General features: G+C 38.6%; 1 protein-coding gene across 3 annotated transcripts in view; it reads right to left on the reverse strand.

Moving 5' to 3' along the window:
- Positions 1-777: 777 nt before the first annotated feature.
- Positions 778-19,428, reverse strand: part of Dync2h1 (dynein cytoplasmic 2 heavy chain 1) — a 229,073-nt gene continuing 210,422 nt past the window's right edge. For 2 of the 3 annotated variants that reach the window (XM_029543408.1, XM_021206253.2), the window contains exons 86-90: positions 18,627-18,716; positions 10,563-10,672; positions 9,476-9,557; positions 4,772-4,888; positions 1,449-2,033 (exon numbers count right to left, since the gene is read on the reverse strand). In XM_029543408.1, coding sequence (XP_029399268.1) covers positions 1,875-2,033; positions 4,772-4,888; positions 9,476-9,557; positions 10,563-10,672; positions 18,627-18,716 — 558 coding nt within the window. In that variant the 3' untranslated portion in view covers positions 1,449-1,874. Of the gene's footprint in view, positions 2,034-4,771; positions 4,889-9,475; positions 9,558-10,562; positions 10,673-18,626; positions 18,717-19,428 lie in introns of all 3 variants that reach the window. The other variant, XM_021206255.2, reaches the window with a different exon arrangement.

Genomic DNA, 19,428 nt, shown 5'->3' on the forward strand with positions numbered 1-19,428 from the left:
TCTGCAGCCTTGTCCCTCCTGACTCTATCCTGGAAGTCTCATGACATCTCTATGCCCTCCTGGGCCTCTCTCTTACCTCTCAGCTCCCACTGAACTTTTAATCCATTGTTATTACAGGATTACTGGCCCCTAGCTATGCAACTCGAGGCCTGCAGCACTCAGTTATACCCTGACAGTGAAGACTAAGTTTACCTAAAGGACATCCCATTCAGCAGGAAGTAGTCTGATAATAATGGTGTCCCTCACCTCTGCATCTAATAACCTGATTGCTTATAAAGAATAAACAAAAAAGGAGGGAATGTAAGCTCAATGAGGTATGCAAGTGGGCAGGCACCTCCCCAGAGGACTTCTACCCACAGAACACTGTCCTGACCCTACAGAGTAGAAAGTCCAAGCTCAAGAAATGAAATCCCACCAATCTCTAGCCTGGAACACCCCTACACCTCCAAGAGACCCCATATAAACCCTGTCTTCTGCTCAATTCTCTGCTGCTTCTCAGATGATCAAAGGCAGCCGTCCTCCTGGGATTTTCTCTACCAACAAATGTCTTGCTTGAGGTCTGTGGTGAGCTGGAACTTTGTGGTTTCCTTGGCTCCTGTCACCTTTCCCTTTAGAGCTGTAACACTTACCAAGCCTGACCTGTTCAAATCACAGTGTGGGCTATGACTATCGTCTCTGTCACAACTAAGTGGATACAAATAACACAAAGAAAATGGGTCATTTTTTGAACTTTTCCTATTTCCCAGAAATTTCAAAATTACACATTCATTTAAGCCTTTAGTCGTTATTTCCCTGTTTCTTAGAAACAGACGGCAAAGACTCAGGTGTGTGGGATGCCACTGTTTACTGCTTGACGCTGCTTCATGTCTTTACTCCGTGCTCTGGTTTCTGGGCTATTATCTCTAGTTTTTTGAATATTAATATGAGATTCTTAATTTATAGTCTCTTTTTCCTTTTATTTCAGCTGTTATTTCTCCTCTAAGTATGCAACTTCTCTTTGATGATAAATGCCAAGTGTGGGGATGTATCTCAGTCGTAGAGTACTTGCCTACCTTGTACTGGACCCTGAATTAAATTCCTGATACTGGGGGAAGTGCAAAACAAAACAACAAACATCCGATAGCACCGGCACAAGTGCAGGCACACACAGTAGCTGAGAGTGGCTATTGCACATGCCTGACAGCAGCACACATCTCAACCCTCAGGAGCTGTCTGTTCCCATGGACAGACAGCTGGATGTAATCCAGGCTCCTAAGGTATCACTCAGTGGCAACACCACTGCATTCGTGGATTTCAGGGAGTCTTGCAGAGCTCAAATACAAGTTCCAAAGCTCATAGAAAAAGGTGACTCTAAATCCTATGACCAGAATTTATGTTTCATTATCTAGATTATCTATATTCTTCCTCTTTACTGTTAGGATACTATGTATTATATCATTTAATGTACTCAAAGAGATGACATCATGTTTAATTGTTAAGGTGATTCATTCATTATACTTTTGTTCAATGCTTAAAAGCAGTGTGTACACATATTTAAAACTGTAGGAGAATACAATAACTTTATATGCAATTATTTGAAACCAAAATATATTTAAATATAGAACTTTAAATTGTAAATATTTAAACTACTGAAAAGTAAACTTCATAAAAATATTTAATACCTACCACCAAATACCCCACTGTAACATTAACTTCTTTAAGGTACACAGTACTGGTGTCACACATTACTAAATAGAAATGCAAGGAGACCATCAACAAGAACAACTCACAGCAGATATACTGAACTAACGTTCCTAATGCAGACCGACTTCATGCTCTGTGTGGAGTGTTGCAGTAATTGTTTCTTTGCTAAGTCCTCCTGGATTGCCTCAGATCTACTGATTTTTAAGAAACAGTGCTGCCCCACACTGGATCCACTGGTCCTGGTTACCACCACAGGGAACATCAATGTTGGTCACCACACGCTCCCTCTCAGCACTTGTATAAACAGGCAAAGAGATGCACTCGTCAGGTGAATATGGACCATATGAACCCTGTTCAAAAGAAAAGAATAGTCTAAAAATACAGCAACAAATTCACACCTTCCAATTCTTATGCTGTATTAGATACTAGACATTTCAACTAAAGATTACTATGATAAGTTCCTACATCCCACAGCAGTCCACAAATACCCAATCATGGCTCCTTTAAAAACTTGCCTAAGAACTGGGAAAATGGCTCACTGGCAAGCATGAGGACCTGAGTTCAAGTCCCTAATAATTACATGGAAGCCAGACACATAGTACAGACAACTCTAGTCCCAGTGTTCTTAGGGAGATGAGAGGCTGAGACAGGAAAGCTCACGGGCCGTCTAGCTAGTGTGTGCAGTAGAGCATAACAACAAAGACCAACTTCAAAGGTGAAGAAGAACTCGGGTGGCTATCTTCTGACTTCCACAATGTGCCCAACTGTTTGTGCTCTCCACCTCCTCCTTCCCTCACTCCCTGTCTGTCTGTCTGTCTGTCTCTCACACATACAGATGTAGACACACACACACACACACACACACACTCTAAAACTTTCCTTTAGCCCAAAATACTAGAATATTTTGAAAATTAAACATATAATTTTACCTGTAAATTTCTTTAAACATAAAAATACATTTCTAAGTAGGAATAAGCCTACAAAGAACTTCAATTTCTCATTTATTACTGCCGTAAACTTCAATTTAGAAGGGATGGATCAAATAAAGTGCTATCATCTCCCTTTGTGTTTCACTCTGGGCATGTCTCTGGTGCTCTCCCAGAGCTGCTGCTTTTCAGAGCAAGCTGGAGGACTTAGGCTCTTGACTTTTGGGAAAGCTGAATGGCCTTGCTCTCAGTCCCTGAGCTTAAATGATCCAGGCATAGGCAGAGACAATGATCTGGCCAACACCAAAATGCCTATGGTTCCTTATGTGTGCTGTGTAACTGCATTAAATACTGATGATCCAGTTCCCTCTTAAATAAAGTTTATTAGGCCAAAGAATTAGACTAGCTAGGCTAAGGTATTTGTATAAAATTAAAATTTTATGAAAACTATTAACAAATATACTGCTCATTTAACAAAATGAGATATATGAAGATTGCAAATAGTTCATGATAGCACATAAAATATTATGCATATAAAATTAAATAATTAAAACCTATATATCGTGACTGCATTACAGTTACAATAAACAGAAACTAGTCTGTTGGCTAATCTCAGTACTGAATCTTAAGTCTAAAATGTGACACTACTTTGGCCCAGCTATCATTCATGCATTCTGTTTTGTGTGAGCAAGCACACTACAGGGCTTTCCTGCTTTTCTAATCTATCTGCTGATGTAATGTAATTTTGGTGCTTTAGGCAAAGTGAGTTAAAAGCACACACGTACTAGCAATAGTGAGTAATATGCCAATGGCAGGACATCTCAAAGGTCACTGCTGTGTCCACTACCTCTTCCCTTCCCTTACTCCTTTGCTACAGAGGATGATGTTGGGACTCAGGATTTTTCAGGAGCTCACTGAAAACTTCAGAGCCAAGAAATAAAGTAACTTCATATTTGAATGGAAAGTTCTAGCCACTGCTGGGGGCAGGGAGACTGATCAGGAGGGCTTTTCAAAATCTGTTAGCAGATGTTAATTTGTATTTTAATATATCTTCAGTTTCACAGAAACAACAGTAAGCATGAACTTTGTCCTCTGGATATTTTAAAACTATTCTGTACACATTTTATAATGCTTAAGCGGTTGTATAATAGTTTGTACACATTTTATAATGCTTAAGCAGCTGTATAATAGTTTGTACACATTTCTTCCTGTTACTCGAAAATTGACAAGAATTTAGTGTCTTTTTAAAATTTTTTTATTAGATATTTTCTTTGTTTAACATTTCAATTGTTGTCCCCTTTCTAGGTCCCCCACTCCCCTGTGTTGAAACCCCCGTATCCCATCATCCCTCCCCTGCTTCTATGAGGGTGTTTCTCCACCTATCCACCCACTCCCTACTCCCTGCCATTGAATTCTCCTACAGTGAGGCATCTAGCCTTCACAAGACCAAGGGTCTCTCCTCCCACTGATGCCTAACAGGGCCATCCTCTGCTATATATGCAGCTGGAGCCACGAGACCCTCCATATGTACTCCTGTTTGGTGGTTTAGTCCCTGGGTGCTCTGGGGGCGGGGGTCTGGTTGGTTCTTATTATTGTTCTTCCTATGGGGTTACAAACCCCTTTAGAACCATTAGTTATTTCTCTAACTCCTCCATTGGAAACCCCATTGGGAACCCTGTGCTCAGTCCAATGATTGGCTGTGAGCATCTGCCTCTGGATGTGTCAGGCTCTGGCAGACCCTCTCAGGAGGCAGCTATATCAGACTCCTGTCAGCAAGCACTTCTTGGCATTCACAATAGTGTCTGTGTTTGGTGAGTGTGTATGGGATGGAGCCATAGGTGAGGCAGTCTCTTGATGGCCTGTCCTTCAGTCTCTGCTCCACACTTTGTTTCCATATTTGATCCCATGAGTATTTTGTTACCCTAGGAAGGACTGACACACCTACACTTTGGTCTTCCTTCTTCTTGAGCTTCATGTGGTCTGTGAATTTTATCTTAATAAATCTTTACCTCTTCAAAAATAAAATACTTTGACTACAAATTTGTTAAAGTGCAGGTAAAATGGGAAAGCAAAATAAAACCACACAAGCCATGATATCCTGCATAAAAGTAAACTCCAAGAGTGAACCAATGAGATTGGAAGCTGTGTATCCAAAGGCTTACTTGTGGAGTCCAGCCCATGTAGCAAGGAAGAACTGATGACACACTAGGAGAATCGTGCTGGTTCTCTGAAAGGCGATTGCCATCAAAACTGCACCCTTCCAGTAACAGGCCACTGATCTGCACAGAAAGGAAGGGAATGTTACAATATAAACTAAATTCTGAAGCACCAGCCATACAACGTTGGAGGCTAGGATCAAACGCTCAGTGCCCCAAATGCTGTGAAAACAGACTAGAGCCGTTTATTTGGAGAACACACGAAATATGAACTTGTTCACTGTGAACTTTCTTTAGACAGTTCTTATGTTTTTTTAAGCTAACATTCTATGAAAAATTCACAAATGTCAGGACAATTGGAAATATAAAAACAATAAACAAATTAATTCTTTTGCAGAAAGTGGGAGAAAGAAGCCTAATCAGAGAATGACCATGTGGTTCCTATATATCTTTTAACTTTTTTTTATTTTATTAATGAGTTATAGCTCAGTTTCCTCCTCTTTAAAACATGGGAAGAATACCTATCTGAAATAACTACTGTGAAGATTATTATAAACCAAGAAATAGAGTGTTAACAATAAAATCTCCCCTTGTAAGAATAGGTCTTGCATCTTGCCTGGGCAGCACAGTAGAGCCGACCCTGATGTAGGAGGCATGGGCGAGCAGGCCCTGTGAGTGTGAGCTTGGGAGAGCTGGTCCCACCACTTATCTGTTGTTTGATGACAAGGAAAAAAATAGGGAGATGCTTGAAGATATGCTGCCCCCATCCACCCTAGATATCTAGAACAGACTAGAGATCTGGTCCTGCCCTTTACCTACTGCAGCACCTAGAAGAGCAAGTCCTGTACCTCTCCTGGGCAGCGTAGTAGAGCTGGCCCTCAATATGGAGTTTGTGAGTGAGCCAGCCCTGCCTCTTGTCTGTTTTGCTGTGGCATAGCAAGGGAAAGATGTTCTCCTGCCACCACCCTCACCATTTGTCAGCTACAGGAGGTGGGAGGGCTGGCCCTGGGGTCATGAGAGGAGGAGTTCTGGCCCTGCCCCTCACCTGCTACAGCACTCTAGAGAGCAGGCTCTGAACTCCTCTTGGTAGTAGAGTATAGCTGGCCCTGTTTGCAGGGGTTGCTGGTAAGCCAGCCCTGAGGATGTGAGATCAAGAGAGTCAGTGGGCTTACCAGATCCAGGGCTCTGAATTGGCCCGCCCCAACATCTAGCCTATCAATGAACTCCTGGAGCCCTTAAAAGGCTGGTCCTACAGATCTAAAACTACAGGATGTCCATGACACAGGGCCACAGGCTATCTGAAAAAGGGCTAACCTGACATGGAGTAAATTATGTGTGACACTGTTGGATACATAGAAAACGTTTAGTAAGTTTCAGCCAGTGATATCTGGGCATATACAAATGATATAAACAACCCACTGAAGTGAGACAAATCAGAAGTTTAAGCAGAAATTACTTGGATAATTCTTACCAGAGGACTTTACAATACTTTCTAGATAAGTGAATCTATTCTATTATCTCATTTATATATAAAGGAAATGAAATCTTGAAAAATTTTATTGAGTATACTAGGGAGCACCCAAATGTGACTTACATGTCTGTACACACTTAGGGGATTGTTTTACTGTTTATATGAAATTAGCAATCATATAATTTATTTTGCCTCCAACCTGAATACAAAAGGTTACTGCTGAATGTCCTACTGCACAAACTATTTCAGCATTGACTTTAAGGTATTTCTATTCTCTTCTTTTGTTTATTTCTGCTAATGAGGTTCACATTATTTTATTTTCCCCCCAGATCAGCAAATCAAAATTTGTTTTTAGCAAATTTGTCTTAAAAGAAAGCATTTCATATCAAAATTCAATGACATTAGATAGTTTTCACACATAATACATAACAGAGGAAGAATATGAATAAAGAAAGGTACATAGGTAATTACAAAAGGATACACATTTTTCTCCAAACAAAGTTTATATAGCTATGACTATAATTGTTTTGTCAGCTCTATAACTTTAGAATTAAATCTATATAACAAAACCCCAATGCTATATTGGAATACAATGCATGGTGTGATGGCTATTCCTGGTTGTCAACTTGACTATATCTGGAAAGAACTATAATCCAGAAATGGAGGGTATGCCTGTGATCCAGATCTTGAGGCTGGTAGACACAGGCTTCTGACCCGTATCTTGACATGGAGATCTTGAGGTATAGTGGCCATTAAAAGTTTAGGCCCTGGCAAGGTAGGTAGTACATGCCTTTAATCTCAAGGAGACTGAAGCAAGCAGATCTCTGAGTTCAAGGTCAGCCTGGGACAAAGCAAGTTCCAGATCCAGGTATGGTGGTACACACCTTTAATTTGGGCCACACCTTCTGCTGGAGGCCTATATAAGGACCCTAGAAGAAGGAAGACTCACTCTGCCTGCTTGCACTTACTGGCCAGCACATCTGTTGGAACCTACATCTTCAGGATTCCAGCTTATATAGAAAACAGCTGAAACAACTAGCCTCGTGGGACTGAGCAACTAATAGATTTTTGGACTTCCCATTCACAGCTACCCATTGGTGGACTGTAGACTGTAAGTAATTACAATAAATTCCTTTCATATATAGATATATCCCACAAGTTCTGTGACTCTAGAGAACCCTGACTAATACACTTGGGCTGGGGATGTAGTTCAGAGGTACAGCACTTCTTAATATGGAAGAATAAGAAGGTCCTGGGTTCAGTTCACAGCACCAAAGCCAAAATAAAAGAAGAAAAGGTGATGGGAAAGTAGGGAGAAAATGATACCAGTCATAGCCTAAAGGAATTAAAAAGAAATGAGAGGTCTAGAGTGGTAAACCAAAAGTTGATGTAACAGTCTGTGTGGATATTTACATGCTTTTCTATATAGTAATAAGTATAAATACATTGCTGATTTTACAACATGTACATATAGTTCTGTGTATATATTGTACAGAGGAGCAGGAATAGGCTGTGTAGAAATATTTCTATATGAATGGAATTAAGTTTGTATTACACTGAAGTAGACATAAGTTGTATAATGTAAGGCTTAAGGATACAAAAAGTCAATGAAAAAATTAGACTTTCAAGTGAAGGATATCTTTCATATTCTTTGCTGCTTCAGTTCTACATCATTAGGGGAAAAAAACCCAAAATGCAAAAATAAAAACAAAACAAAATAAAATAAAAAAAAAAACCCTTGTCTTAAACTTTATACCTGAAAGTCAAATGAATCACAATTTAAATGCAAAACTATAAAAATAAAAAATTGTCAGGAAAAAAAATGAAGAAAATTGTTTGGAATTGGAGCTTTATTAACTCTCCACGTAAAACTGTACTAGCTAAATTAGCAAAAACCTAAGAGCACACTAGGTAGAGAAGAATCAGGAGTGTTCTCTTAAATCTTTTATTATTTTTTCTCTTTGGAAATCCTAGTAAACATATTCTTCTGTATTTTTATTTCTAGAACTCAAGCTTTGTCTTCAGAATCAATTTCATCAGCATATCCAACCTGGGTCAGAGGATGCCAAACCATAAACTTACTTCATGTATGTATGTATGTATGTATGTATGTATGTATATGTGTGTGTGCATGCTAAGTAAATGTGTGTGTGTACTATTCTACTCTTTGATTGAGACGTTCTTGGATGCAGTTTGTAGTTGACAATGTTGTGTACTTGTTTCTCTGCAGGAATGGGACTGTGTTGGATATGGGATATTATTTATTACCTTCCACCAGTCTTTCTGTATATCAGTAGCCTACCATCTCAGTTGCCACTGCCTAGTAAGGATGATACTAAAGCTGCTCCCATCAGGAGTTGATTTCTTCTCCAGTGCCTGAACTTAGGCTCAGCTTGTTACTTTCTTTGGCCTGTTATTGGTAATGAGACTTTTCACAATGCTATACTGATACCATGTAGTAAAGAATGTCTTCAACAGCAAGAGGTGTTACACAGAGGAGGACTGAAGTGCTTTAGGGCACAGCCAGCAGTCTCTGGGGCCAGTGAGTGTAGAGGTTTGAATAAGTTTGGCTCTATAGACTCATGTGTTTGAATGCTTGGCTCTTGGGGAGTGGTACTAATAGGAGGTGTGGTCTTGTTAGAGGAAATCAGTCACTGAGGGGGTGGTCTTTGAGGTTTCCTAGTGCTCAAGTTCCACTCAGTGTGGAACCAGACCCTCCTCCTGGCTATCTGAGGAAGGCAGTCTCTTCTTGGCTACCCTCGGATCAAGATGTAGAACTCTGTTTATTCTCCAGTACCATGTCTACCTGGACATTGTCATGCTTCCTGCTCTGAAACTATAAGATAGCCCCAATTAAATTTGTAAGAATTGCCTTGCTTTGGTCATGGTGTCTCTTCCCATCAATGAAACCCTAATTACGACAAGAGAGTGAGGTCAACACTGACCTATGAATGGACCTGACCTAGGTAGAGGAACTCTTGAGCACTTCCATTGTGTATGTGGTCACTATTTAAAAATACATTTAAAATAACACATACTGGATTTTACTTAAAAATATACTTAAAGTTTTATATTAGATCGCATATATCTTATTGTAAGGTCTTTCATATTAATCTTTCATAATTGGCTTTATGGTTGAGCTCTCCTGATCTTACATTATAAGCATAAGTGGCTATGAGATAGAAATGTACATTTCACCTCAGTAATGCATTTTAAATTTAAATACCCCAACTTAGTACCTTAATTTGCAGCTTTGCTTCTTGAAGTCGGCCTTTCCAGGATGCTACAAATTTAAGACTATCCACAGAGCAGCCTGTTGCCCTGTAAAAGCGAGCAGCAAATGTCATGATAAATAACTCTCTGTTGCACACATGCAGGTCTAGCAATAGAATATTTACTCAGTGGGCATAAAGTCCAGGCGGCAATCTAGAGATTGCCAGATCCAACCCCATAAAAGAATGTCCTTAAGTAGTAAACTAGCAATATATATATATATATATATATATATATATATATATATATATATATATATATATATATATTCAATGACTTATTTTAAATACAAATATTTACAATGTACAAATATAAGCTACCAATTTAAGTATAATACCTAAGGTTTTTAACATTAGTTGCTTAAATGTCAGTCTTCCTTTGAGATTACAAGTTTCATAGGTGGAGAGTCTTTGATAGTTTACACCCTACATTTTGATTATAGCCCTCAAATTTTAGCATATAAAAGATATTCAGGAAGTTTTTATTGAATGAACAAAAAATGTTCTGAGTAAAGTTCAAATATTTCAGACATCCTTATGTTCTGCCTTGTTTACAAACAGTGTCGATATACATTCAGTAATCTGAACCTGGCACAAAGACCAGCTTGACCATAAATATCAGCTCTGTTTACCAAAAGAGTTATCCAGAGCAGCCTCCTAAAAGATTGTGTAAAGTGTTTTCAGGTAGTTTAGGTTGGTAATCTTCAGCCACCTGTGGTTTTCGAACACTGTGAGCTTGACTAATATGCCTAAGAAGCAAATCCTTTAGTCTACAAAGCTTATGTAGAAATAGACCAGTGGCTACTATTTTGGATAGTACAAATCTGGATTAAAAAACTGACCAAACTTAGGAATTAAATTTTTTCAAATTTTAATAAAGCAATGATATCAAAAGTAAAAGTTAACTGTTGTTAAAGGCTAGTTGTTAGGGGGGAAAATAAACCTATATAGGTTTCAAAAATAAATTTAATCTTGACAATCAAGACAATGTGATTAGAGGTGAGTAAACAGAACATAATTACCCAGAGGGGGAAAAAGTATTCATTCTGACTACCTTGCAGTTTCCTGGCGAAGAGCATTAAGGAATGTGTCCGGATGGAAAAGCTCAGATAGGTCAAGTGTATCAGCGAGAAGAACTTGCTTTTCAGCTTTCTCTACCCAATTCTAGAGGAAGAAGGGAAAGCAAAAAAAGATGTACAGTTATACACAAGCCATTCTCAACCAGACTGCTATATAGTCATTTTCCAATTGCTTTGAAATAGTGTCTAGAAAAAAGTAAGACTTTCACTCTGCCTTGCAAAAGCTTGATGTAGTAATCTACCCACCATAAGTAAGCCTCCTTGTATCTTTTCATTGTACAAATCTGTTCAAAAATGAAGCTTAAAATGGGACAGTTCAGGATGTGTATGGCAGTTGGGGTTGATCCCTCACCAGCAAATAGTGATGCTTGCTCATGAAAACTGGATACGCAGTTGCAAATCCTGAGTTCTGAGGACCCTCTCCTCTCAGCAACACACTGTACAATGGCCAAGAAGAAATGAGTCTCTCCAAAAGGCTGTAAAGCAGTCTCTGCCCCCCTGCTACTTATAGGGCAGTTCCGCTGCAGTCACACATGTCAACATACAGTATGTTTGATAAAAACTCAAAAATTGTCACTTGGAACAAATGCATCAACAGTCTTGTGCAATAGCAACTGCACACTTACATTAACCAACTGTCTGTGCACCACCACAGGCAAGTGAGACCTGCCCTTCAAGACACAATTACATTAAAGGTCTTGCCTCAGGTTACACTGCAGCTGTTAAAGCCAAGAAATAAACCCAAGCATCTTGGTGATTTCTTCTGCTAAGATTTCTAGAGGTCCTAATGCTAAAAGGTCGCTTTCTTGTGCTCTCTGAAGCAATCTATCACTTCAGCTGGTGCACAGAGCTAGACCACAGGAATATCAGCTAATAACTGCTCAAAGATGGTACTTCCTCAGTAATTTGTTCTACATGATTTATACACAGTCTAAGAAAATCATTAGTGCTACATTAACAGAAAGCAATAATCTTGGTGTTCTATAACAGCCTATTTCATACCTCTGCAGCTCAACCAGGATGAAAGCATTATTTTCATTAAACCCAGACTCTTCAGTACCCACATCTGCGTACTAGTCTCAATGTACTTGACTATAAAAAGTCTTATGATAAAGATGTCTACATAGCCTGTAGTATACATGTGTTGATTTTTTAAATAATATTTAAAACAAGGTTCTTATAAACAATTGTAATCTCCCTTTCTGATATTATGCTTTACAATAATGCTGTCTGCAGTCTCATCTGTTTGTCTTTCATGATTACAGAACAGAGGAGGTATAGTTCAGTGGTAGAACATTTGATTGCATTATTAGCTCAACAGCCAAAAAATTTTCTTTTAATGGATCATTTAATATAATTATTTACAATTATACTATTACTATATTAATACTTTAAAATCAATTTTAAATTCTAATACCCAAAAGGGTTGTTGTCAGAAGTGGATTTATATATGCTCAAATTAATTAAAAACTAAAGAGTAGCTACCAATCAGATTTTAACTTCATTAAGTTTAGATTAAGATAATTAGTCAAGGAGGAAAAGTTTCTTTGGTAAAAATGTTGTTAGTCCATGGAAAAAATAAAAACTTGCTAGTCTACTTAGCTTAAAGCTAGATTAATATAAGGGTGCTGGTAGATAAGGATTATGCAACAAAGCTTCTTTTAATGGTTGTAATAACTGATTAGCAAATCTTATAGTGAGGTAAGAATTGCCTTTTTTCCACATTTAAATTATACTTACACTGATTTATGACCACTAAAATAAAGAAATAGGCACCAATTTTTTTAATAAGAAATGTATACAGATACCCTGGGGTCACAACAAAACTGCAATGAGAAGAATCACATGCAAGAACTTCTTAGTCAAAGACTCTCCTTCATGCGTGGCTCTGGCTATAGCCACTGACAGATGGGTTTCCGATAAGACCTAATAACTGTAGTCTTATCTATGACCATGAATCTTTACATCTCTGATTATTTAAATCATGTACAACAAAAATAGTTATGAAGCTAGGAAGTGAAGAGCTAACAGGTTGGCATGACAAATGGGCCAGGCAATTTCTTAAACATCACACATGCATACAACCTCAGAATAGCAGTCAGGACAACTCCTGGGTTAGACCACAGTAAATCCTGGAGAGGGTCAAATACAGTTTCTTACTATACCATAAATGAAACGAGTTTCCAAAGTGATATGGAAAGATTTCAAAATACTATAATGTAGGAACATGGTCCAATTACTGGGACATGAATTGGATAATCTGAATTCTTGTAAGAAAATTCCAAAAAAACAAAACAAGAGCCTTCTGACCTCACTTTATTCAAAACCACAGATAGTTTTTAGAACGAGATTTTGTGCCCCTCCCAGCTGTCGTGGATAGAAGTGAAGTTACTTCAGATTATTCAACACAACTGGATATTGATATTTGTTTATATGCCTTTATGGAAAAATACTTTATTACACTTTATTCACGTGACTCTTCATAACTTTCAGAGTATAAATCATTGCTCATTTTTAGGTTCTCCTAGGTCTAACCATCAACTAGAGTAATAAACACTGCCATAATGATGCTAGCTATAAAATAGTTTATGAATTCAAACTATACCCATTCTATTAAAAGCATTTACTCTATGACAAATGCTTGCAAGATAGGGGAGATGAGATACCAAATAATTGACACAGATAAAAAGTAGAAAATTACATTAAAAGTACTATCTTACCAAAGTTCTATTTTTTGAATTCTCTATATAGAATTGAATCATAAAGCTGTTTCCTCATGAATATGAATAGGTTTAACACAACCAAGTACCATTTCATACAGGTTATATACACTACACCTCTTTATTTTTGTCAAATTCTGGAGAAATTCTCTACACCTCTTTTACATATCAAAATGAGACATTAAAGCAATGGAAGCAGATTACACAATTATTAACAAAATTAAAGGCACATGGCCAAGCCCCACAGGGACTTTCTAGCCAGTGCACATGGCCTGGCAACCCTGGTAAACACCTGACTGCTCCCCTAAGCCTCTGCTTGTCAGGGATGGCCACCTCATCAGTCTTGCTCCCTCCCTTTGGGACTCTCCAGATCCCAGCCTGCTCCCCACTAGGTATTCTCCAGACATCACATGTAACCTAGGGACCTACTGATGCACATAGAAGAATGAAATCACTCTGCTCCAAATGGATCAAGGACCTTAAGATAAAACCAGAATCCCTAAATATGACAGAGAGGAAAGCACAGGATTTTTCTGAACAGATCACAAAGACTAGGCATTGAGACCAAAAAGAAGTGAGACCTCATGAAACAAAAAAGTTCCATAAAGTAAGTGGCACCATCATTTGAAGGAGGAGGCAGAATATACCAGGCAGAGGGTCATTGTCTAGAATATACAGTGAACTCAAAAAACTAAACATAGAACAATGAGCAACTCAATTAAACACAGGGCATGGAATTAAATGAAATTCTCAAAAGATAAAGTATAAATAGCTGAGAATCCTTTAAAAATGTTCAACATCCGGCCTGGCATGGTGGCGCACACCTTTAATCCCAGCACTCGGGAGGCAGAGGCAGGCGGATTTCTGAGTTCGAGGCCAGCCTGGTCTACAACGTGAGGTCCAGGACAGCCAGGGCTACACAGAGAAACCCTGTCTCGAAAAAACCAAAAAAAAAAAAAAAAAAAAAAAAAAAAAAAAAAAATGTTCAACATCCTCAGCCATTACAGAAATGTAAATTAAGACAACTTTGAGATTTCATCTTAACACCAGTTAGAATGGCTAAGATCAAGCAAAGGATTAAAAATGCTGCCATGGGTATGTGGCAATGGGAACACTTACTGTTAGTGAGCATACAAGCTGGTGTGCCACTGTGGAAATGAGTGTAGATAGCAGGAGACTCAGCTTTCCCACTTTTGGGCATATACCTAAAGGACTCCATAGTCTACTCTAAGGATGATCATGGGTGCATGATCACAAACACCCTATATGTCCCAAATCACCTGATGCATGGATAGCGAATGCGCATTTACATAGTGCAATATTATTCAGCCATTAGGGAAATACAATTATGAAATTTCAGATAAATGGATGGAGTTGGAAACAATCATTCTGTGAGTTAGGTAAGCCAGACCTAGACAGACAAACATTAGCAGCAATCATTTTGAATGAGGTGACCTAGACATAGACAAACAAATGTTGCATGTTTTCTCTCATCTGTGGATGTAAGTGTTAACCCTTCAGCTATGTGATATATGTGGAATACACACAGAGGTCAGAAGTTAGTACATGGCCATAAGGATGTACTTTCAAGGGGTGTGAGACAGAAGGCTGTGTTACAACAGAACAACAGAAATTGATGGGTCAAACTGGTATAGCCAGTACGAGGAAAGGGCAGTGAAGGCAATATGGGAGGGGTAATTAACACTAAAAACCTGAAGAGTAAAAACCTTTCAAAAATGATACATGGAAGCATGCCTAGTACTATAGAGCTTCATAAGATATAAAGGAGTTATCCTATAAAGGGGCAACAATGTCCCTACTAGATACCTCAGGCTAACAACAACAACAACAACAACAACAACTGCCCAGTGCTGGGAATGGTTACCTCTTTTGGAGTTGTTGGCTAGTGAGGCCTCACAGATCACCAAGCATTGTAAGTTATTACCAATACTCATAGTTGCTCTACAGACTTGATGGTTAGACCCCATTGATGAATGCACCATATACTAAGGACATAAGATATGAAGAAATCAAGCTGTTACAAATCTGAAAGCTCCATCCTAACTGGCTGGCTTTCACAGTGTAAGAACACACTATGTACACCATGTGACAAGAAAAGTAATGATTAGTCTTACCTGGTTGTGAACGCTGAAAGCTATAATGATGACTAGCCTGGCAAGACTGTTGTAATGGTATGCATATCACGGTAGTAACCAAATACTTTCTGCTTGAACTTAAAAGTCTTTCTCAGAAGATGAAACCCATGCCTGGTACCATTATTGGGGCCCAGAACCTGTAGAGAGACAGGCCATGGGCCCCAATAATAAATGGATACATGCCTATCTCTTTGCTAAATGGACATATTAAATTGATTCCTAATGACTTATTATCATTTACATACAACAATACATCTCACAATTCTCATTAAAAAAGCTTCTCTATGCAGGGAATGACAACTAACACAGAGACCTTAAATTTAGGCAACCAATCCCTGTAAAATACAACATAGTGTTTCTTATAACAAGTATTGTTTTCCCTAAAAAAAAAAAAAAATCAAAGATAACTTTTAACATGGTCTCATGACTTAGCCCTTTCTTCTCTCCAGTGAAGCTTTAGACTCAAAGAATCTATCTAAGTTCCTAAAGCTATAATGTTTATCTCTTGATGCTGGCCTGTTTCTGTGGAGGAGATGTGTCTCCTCCTTGCCAGTCCAAGCTCTGAACCCCTGATGGTTTGTTTGTGTGCCTTATTGACTCCTCCCACAGCTCTGTTCTCAACACTCATGCTCCGTTCTCTCACTCAAGCTTACACATAGGATGTGGTCTACTTTAAGCAATCTTACAATTTTTGGCACCAGGAAAACAGTAATGAATGTTAATTACTAAATGAATATTTATAAGAAATATATATTTTTATGAGGCAGAAGCCTCATATTTACTATTTATTAATCATATTTCACCAGTACTTCACATGGGCCCTGGCATTCAGCAGCTGTTAATATTTTTGAACAAATAAACACCATCCTGTCTCTCATCATGATTACATGAGTTGTACACATCATACCACAATGAACCAACCCTCTATGTGAAACCCTCAGTAGCCACTGACTTTGCCCTCATGTTGTGCTCCAAATGTAAAACCCTGGGATCTGAGACTATGGCTAGGTCTTTGCTAAAACCGTTTGTATTCTGTCCAAAACATTTGTAAAACAACACATTTTTATAAGAAGCTGCAAGCTTCCACTGTCAGTGATTCCTACAGATAAACTCTGGTCCTGCCTGCCCACCCGGGTCTATGTTCCTTTATTCAACCAGGGGCTGTGTTGTTTTCTTACCATCACAAGCTGCTCTGGAAATGAAACACAGAAGACAACCACAAAAATAACTGAAATCCTAGACAGTAAAGGTCACTTCAGGGATACATGCAAGTTTGTATACTTACGAGTGAAGAAACTATCAAGTTAGTAAAAAAATATTTAAAAGATATAAAAACAACAAAACAAAACAAAAACCCAAGTAGTGGCAGTGAGAAGAGTTTGTTGGTTGGAAAGATAGCATGATTAAGTGCAAAAGTTTTTATCTTGAGTCAGGGATTCTTATACAGTTTAAAAGATGATCATATAGAGGCAATATAATTTAATGCCTAGTATCCAACACTGTGGATGAAGAATCATGCTACTAAACAGGGTGCCCCTGTTCACTTTTACCCCTTAACTTGGTTTATTTTCCTAGGGTACCTACCTGGTTAGCTGTGGGAAAAAGCCATCAGTTGGAAAATAAGTAATTATGCTCAAATTTATAATTGTTCATGTAGAATTATTTTCAAAGATTAATTTTTGAATTAACAAAATATCACATCAGCAGAGGACAATTAAGGTTATTTGAACACTTTTTGAAGCAACAAAAAGCTCTGTTCTTGTAAGAAATAAATAAAGTCAGTAACACTAAGTACATAGTCAGAGTCGTTACCCCAGTCAGCAACGAAAGCACAGACCTGTGAGCACTCCCACTCTTCTAAAGACACTGTAGATGCCTCCTTCTCTCTCTCTCTATCCCTTCCTTCCTCCCATCTTTTCCCTCTCTCCCACCCTCTCTCCATCCCACTCTTTAACCACTTATCCACAGATCATGTCCAACAACCTCCAGAACAGATGGAGTGAGTCAGTCAGTGTCGCTGCGTGCTTTTCCCTGTCAATCAAATGTTGTTTTCATTCTAGTATGTTTTCTTGAAGCACAATGAAGGGTTGGTTATAAGAGATACCAAGCAAAAATTCAGATGGGTCCCAATCCCATAGAGAAATCCCTTCTGTAGGAAGGGAAGTTAAGAAAAAAAAATGAAAAGACAGCATCAGAAGATGCACACCGTCCCACACAGCTTGGAGGGATCTTTAGAGAGGAAAGCTGGGGAATGGGCCACACAGGTACAGGGTAAGTCTACAGCCACAAATCAACTTCTAGATTAGCATGAAAACTGGCCAGAATAGTCTCAGACAAACATGTCTGTAGGTGAAAGGAAAGGGCAGGCATTTTCAAGTACCTATAACTCATGGTCTGGGTTTCTCTGTGCAGTGGCTGTGACTGCTGTCGAGGAGAGTGTGCATGTGTAGTGGAAGTGACGAGAGAGTTAGATAAATGAGTTGTTATGGAGACTACCAAAGCTTCATCAAGAATGCTATATTAAAATGCAGATTGAGTTACTATACTGCAGACATTAATAAAGACAGATGTCTGCTGCTAGGAGAGGCTGAAGCAGGAGGATTTGTGGTAGTTGAGGGCCATACCACAAGACAATGTAACAACAAAACAAAAAAAGGACAGGTATTTGGTAAAGCAGATTCAAGCTGCAAAAGAAGTCACAAGAATGCAAAAGCGTGCACAGGGTCCTGCATGCACCACTAACTTGTCCCACTTGAGCAATTAAACAAGGCGCTCCTGTTCACTGCTACCCCTTAACTCAGTTTATTCTTCTAGAGTACCTACCTGGTTATCTGTGGGAAAAAGCCATCAGCTGGAAAATAGGCAGTGTTTCCCACAGGAGGAACACTCCTTAAAGCCGTGGGATCCCAGCCCTGACAGGGCTTCTGTTGCTGCCTAAGTCACTATCTGTACAATCCAGCTGGACAACTGTAGAGTTTTCTCCACATTATCAATGTTTATAAAACAAAAAACAAAACAAACTGTGGACAGACATTTTAAAGAGTGTGAAATAGACATCTGAAATGACATAAAGATGAAAGGCGCCATCCTTCTCAGTACTAAGGATATTTCTACAGGTAAATCTACATGCCACATGCTCAGCAGCTAAATAGCCCATTCTCACCTGAATCGCAAGGGTTCTGGCTACGAGGCCTCGAAGGTACTGGAGGGGATCCTCAGGGCCTTCCCACCTGCTCTGCCATGTGAGAGGACACTGCAGTGTAAAAGACAACACACATAGTTTACACGTAGACTTTCAGCATCAGTGTAGAGGGAAGACTGACTGAGTAAAAATGGGGTCATTACATGGAAATGTATCTACTACTTGCTCTCTGTGAAACTGGCCAACCATGTTTTCTTGATGTGAGATTTGGTACAGTATGAAATCAAAGTAAAAATTTAAATTCATTTAAAAATTGTTAAAGATAAAAAGGGTCTTGATTCCTACAGAATTTTTTCAAGCTATATAGTACACAGATTTTACCAATAAATGTGCTGCAGGTAGGCTATGCAAGGAGAACCTGAATCTTTCTTACCAGATGATCCACTGTTAGTTTGCTCTAATGCACATGTGTGTACTTTACAAGAACTCAGTGGGTACATGTATATATACTACCACACTTCTGTGAGAGTTTGCTGGAATTTCAATACATTTAGAAAATATCAACAAACTTTTTATGGAAACAGCATATGATGCCTCAGTCATCTAAGTGAGTAGTTTGTATCAATCATCAAATGCATGTACAGAAAACTAGAAACATGTAATATTATGTAAGAGTAGAAAGGAAATTTTGAAGACATCAAATACACTGGAGTAATCTAAGCATTCTTAGAAGAGCTACAATAATGACAAAAAAAAGATTTGGTTTTTATTATTTTTATTATTATTTTCTTTATTTACATTTCAAATGCTATCCCGAAAGTTC

The sequence above is a fragment of the Mus pahari genome, chromosome 10 (genome assembly GCF_900095145.1).
Source record: "Mus pahari chromosome 10, PAHARI_EIJ_v1.1, whole genome shotgun sequence".
Taxonomy (NCBI): domain Eukaryota; kingdom Metazoa; phylum Chordata; class Mammalia; order Rodentia; family Muridae; genus Mus; species Mus pahari.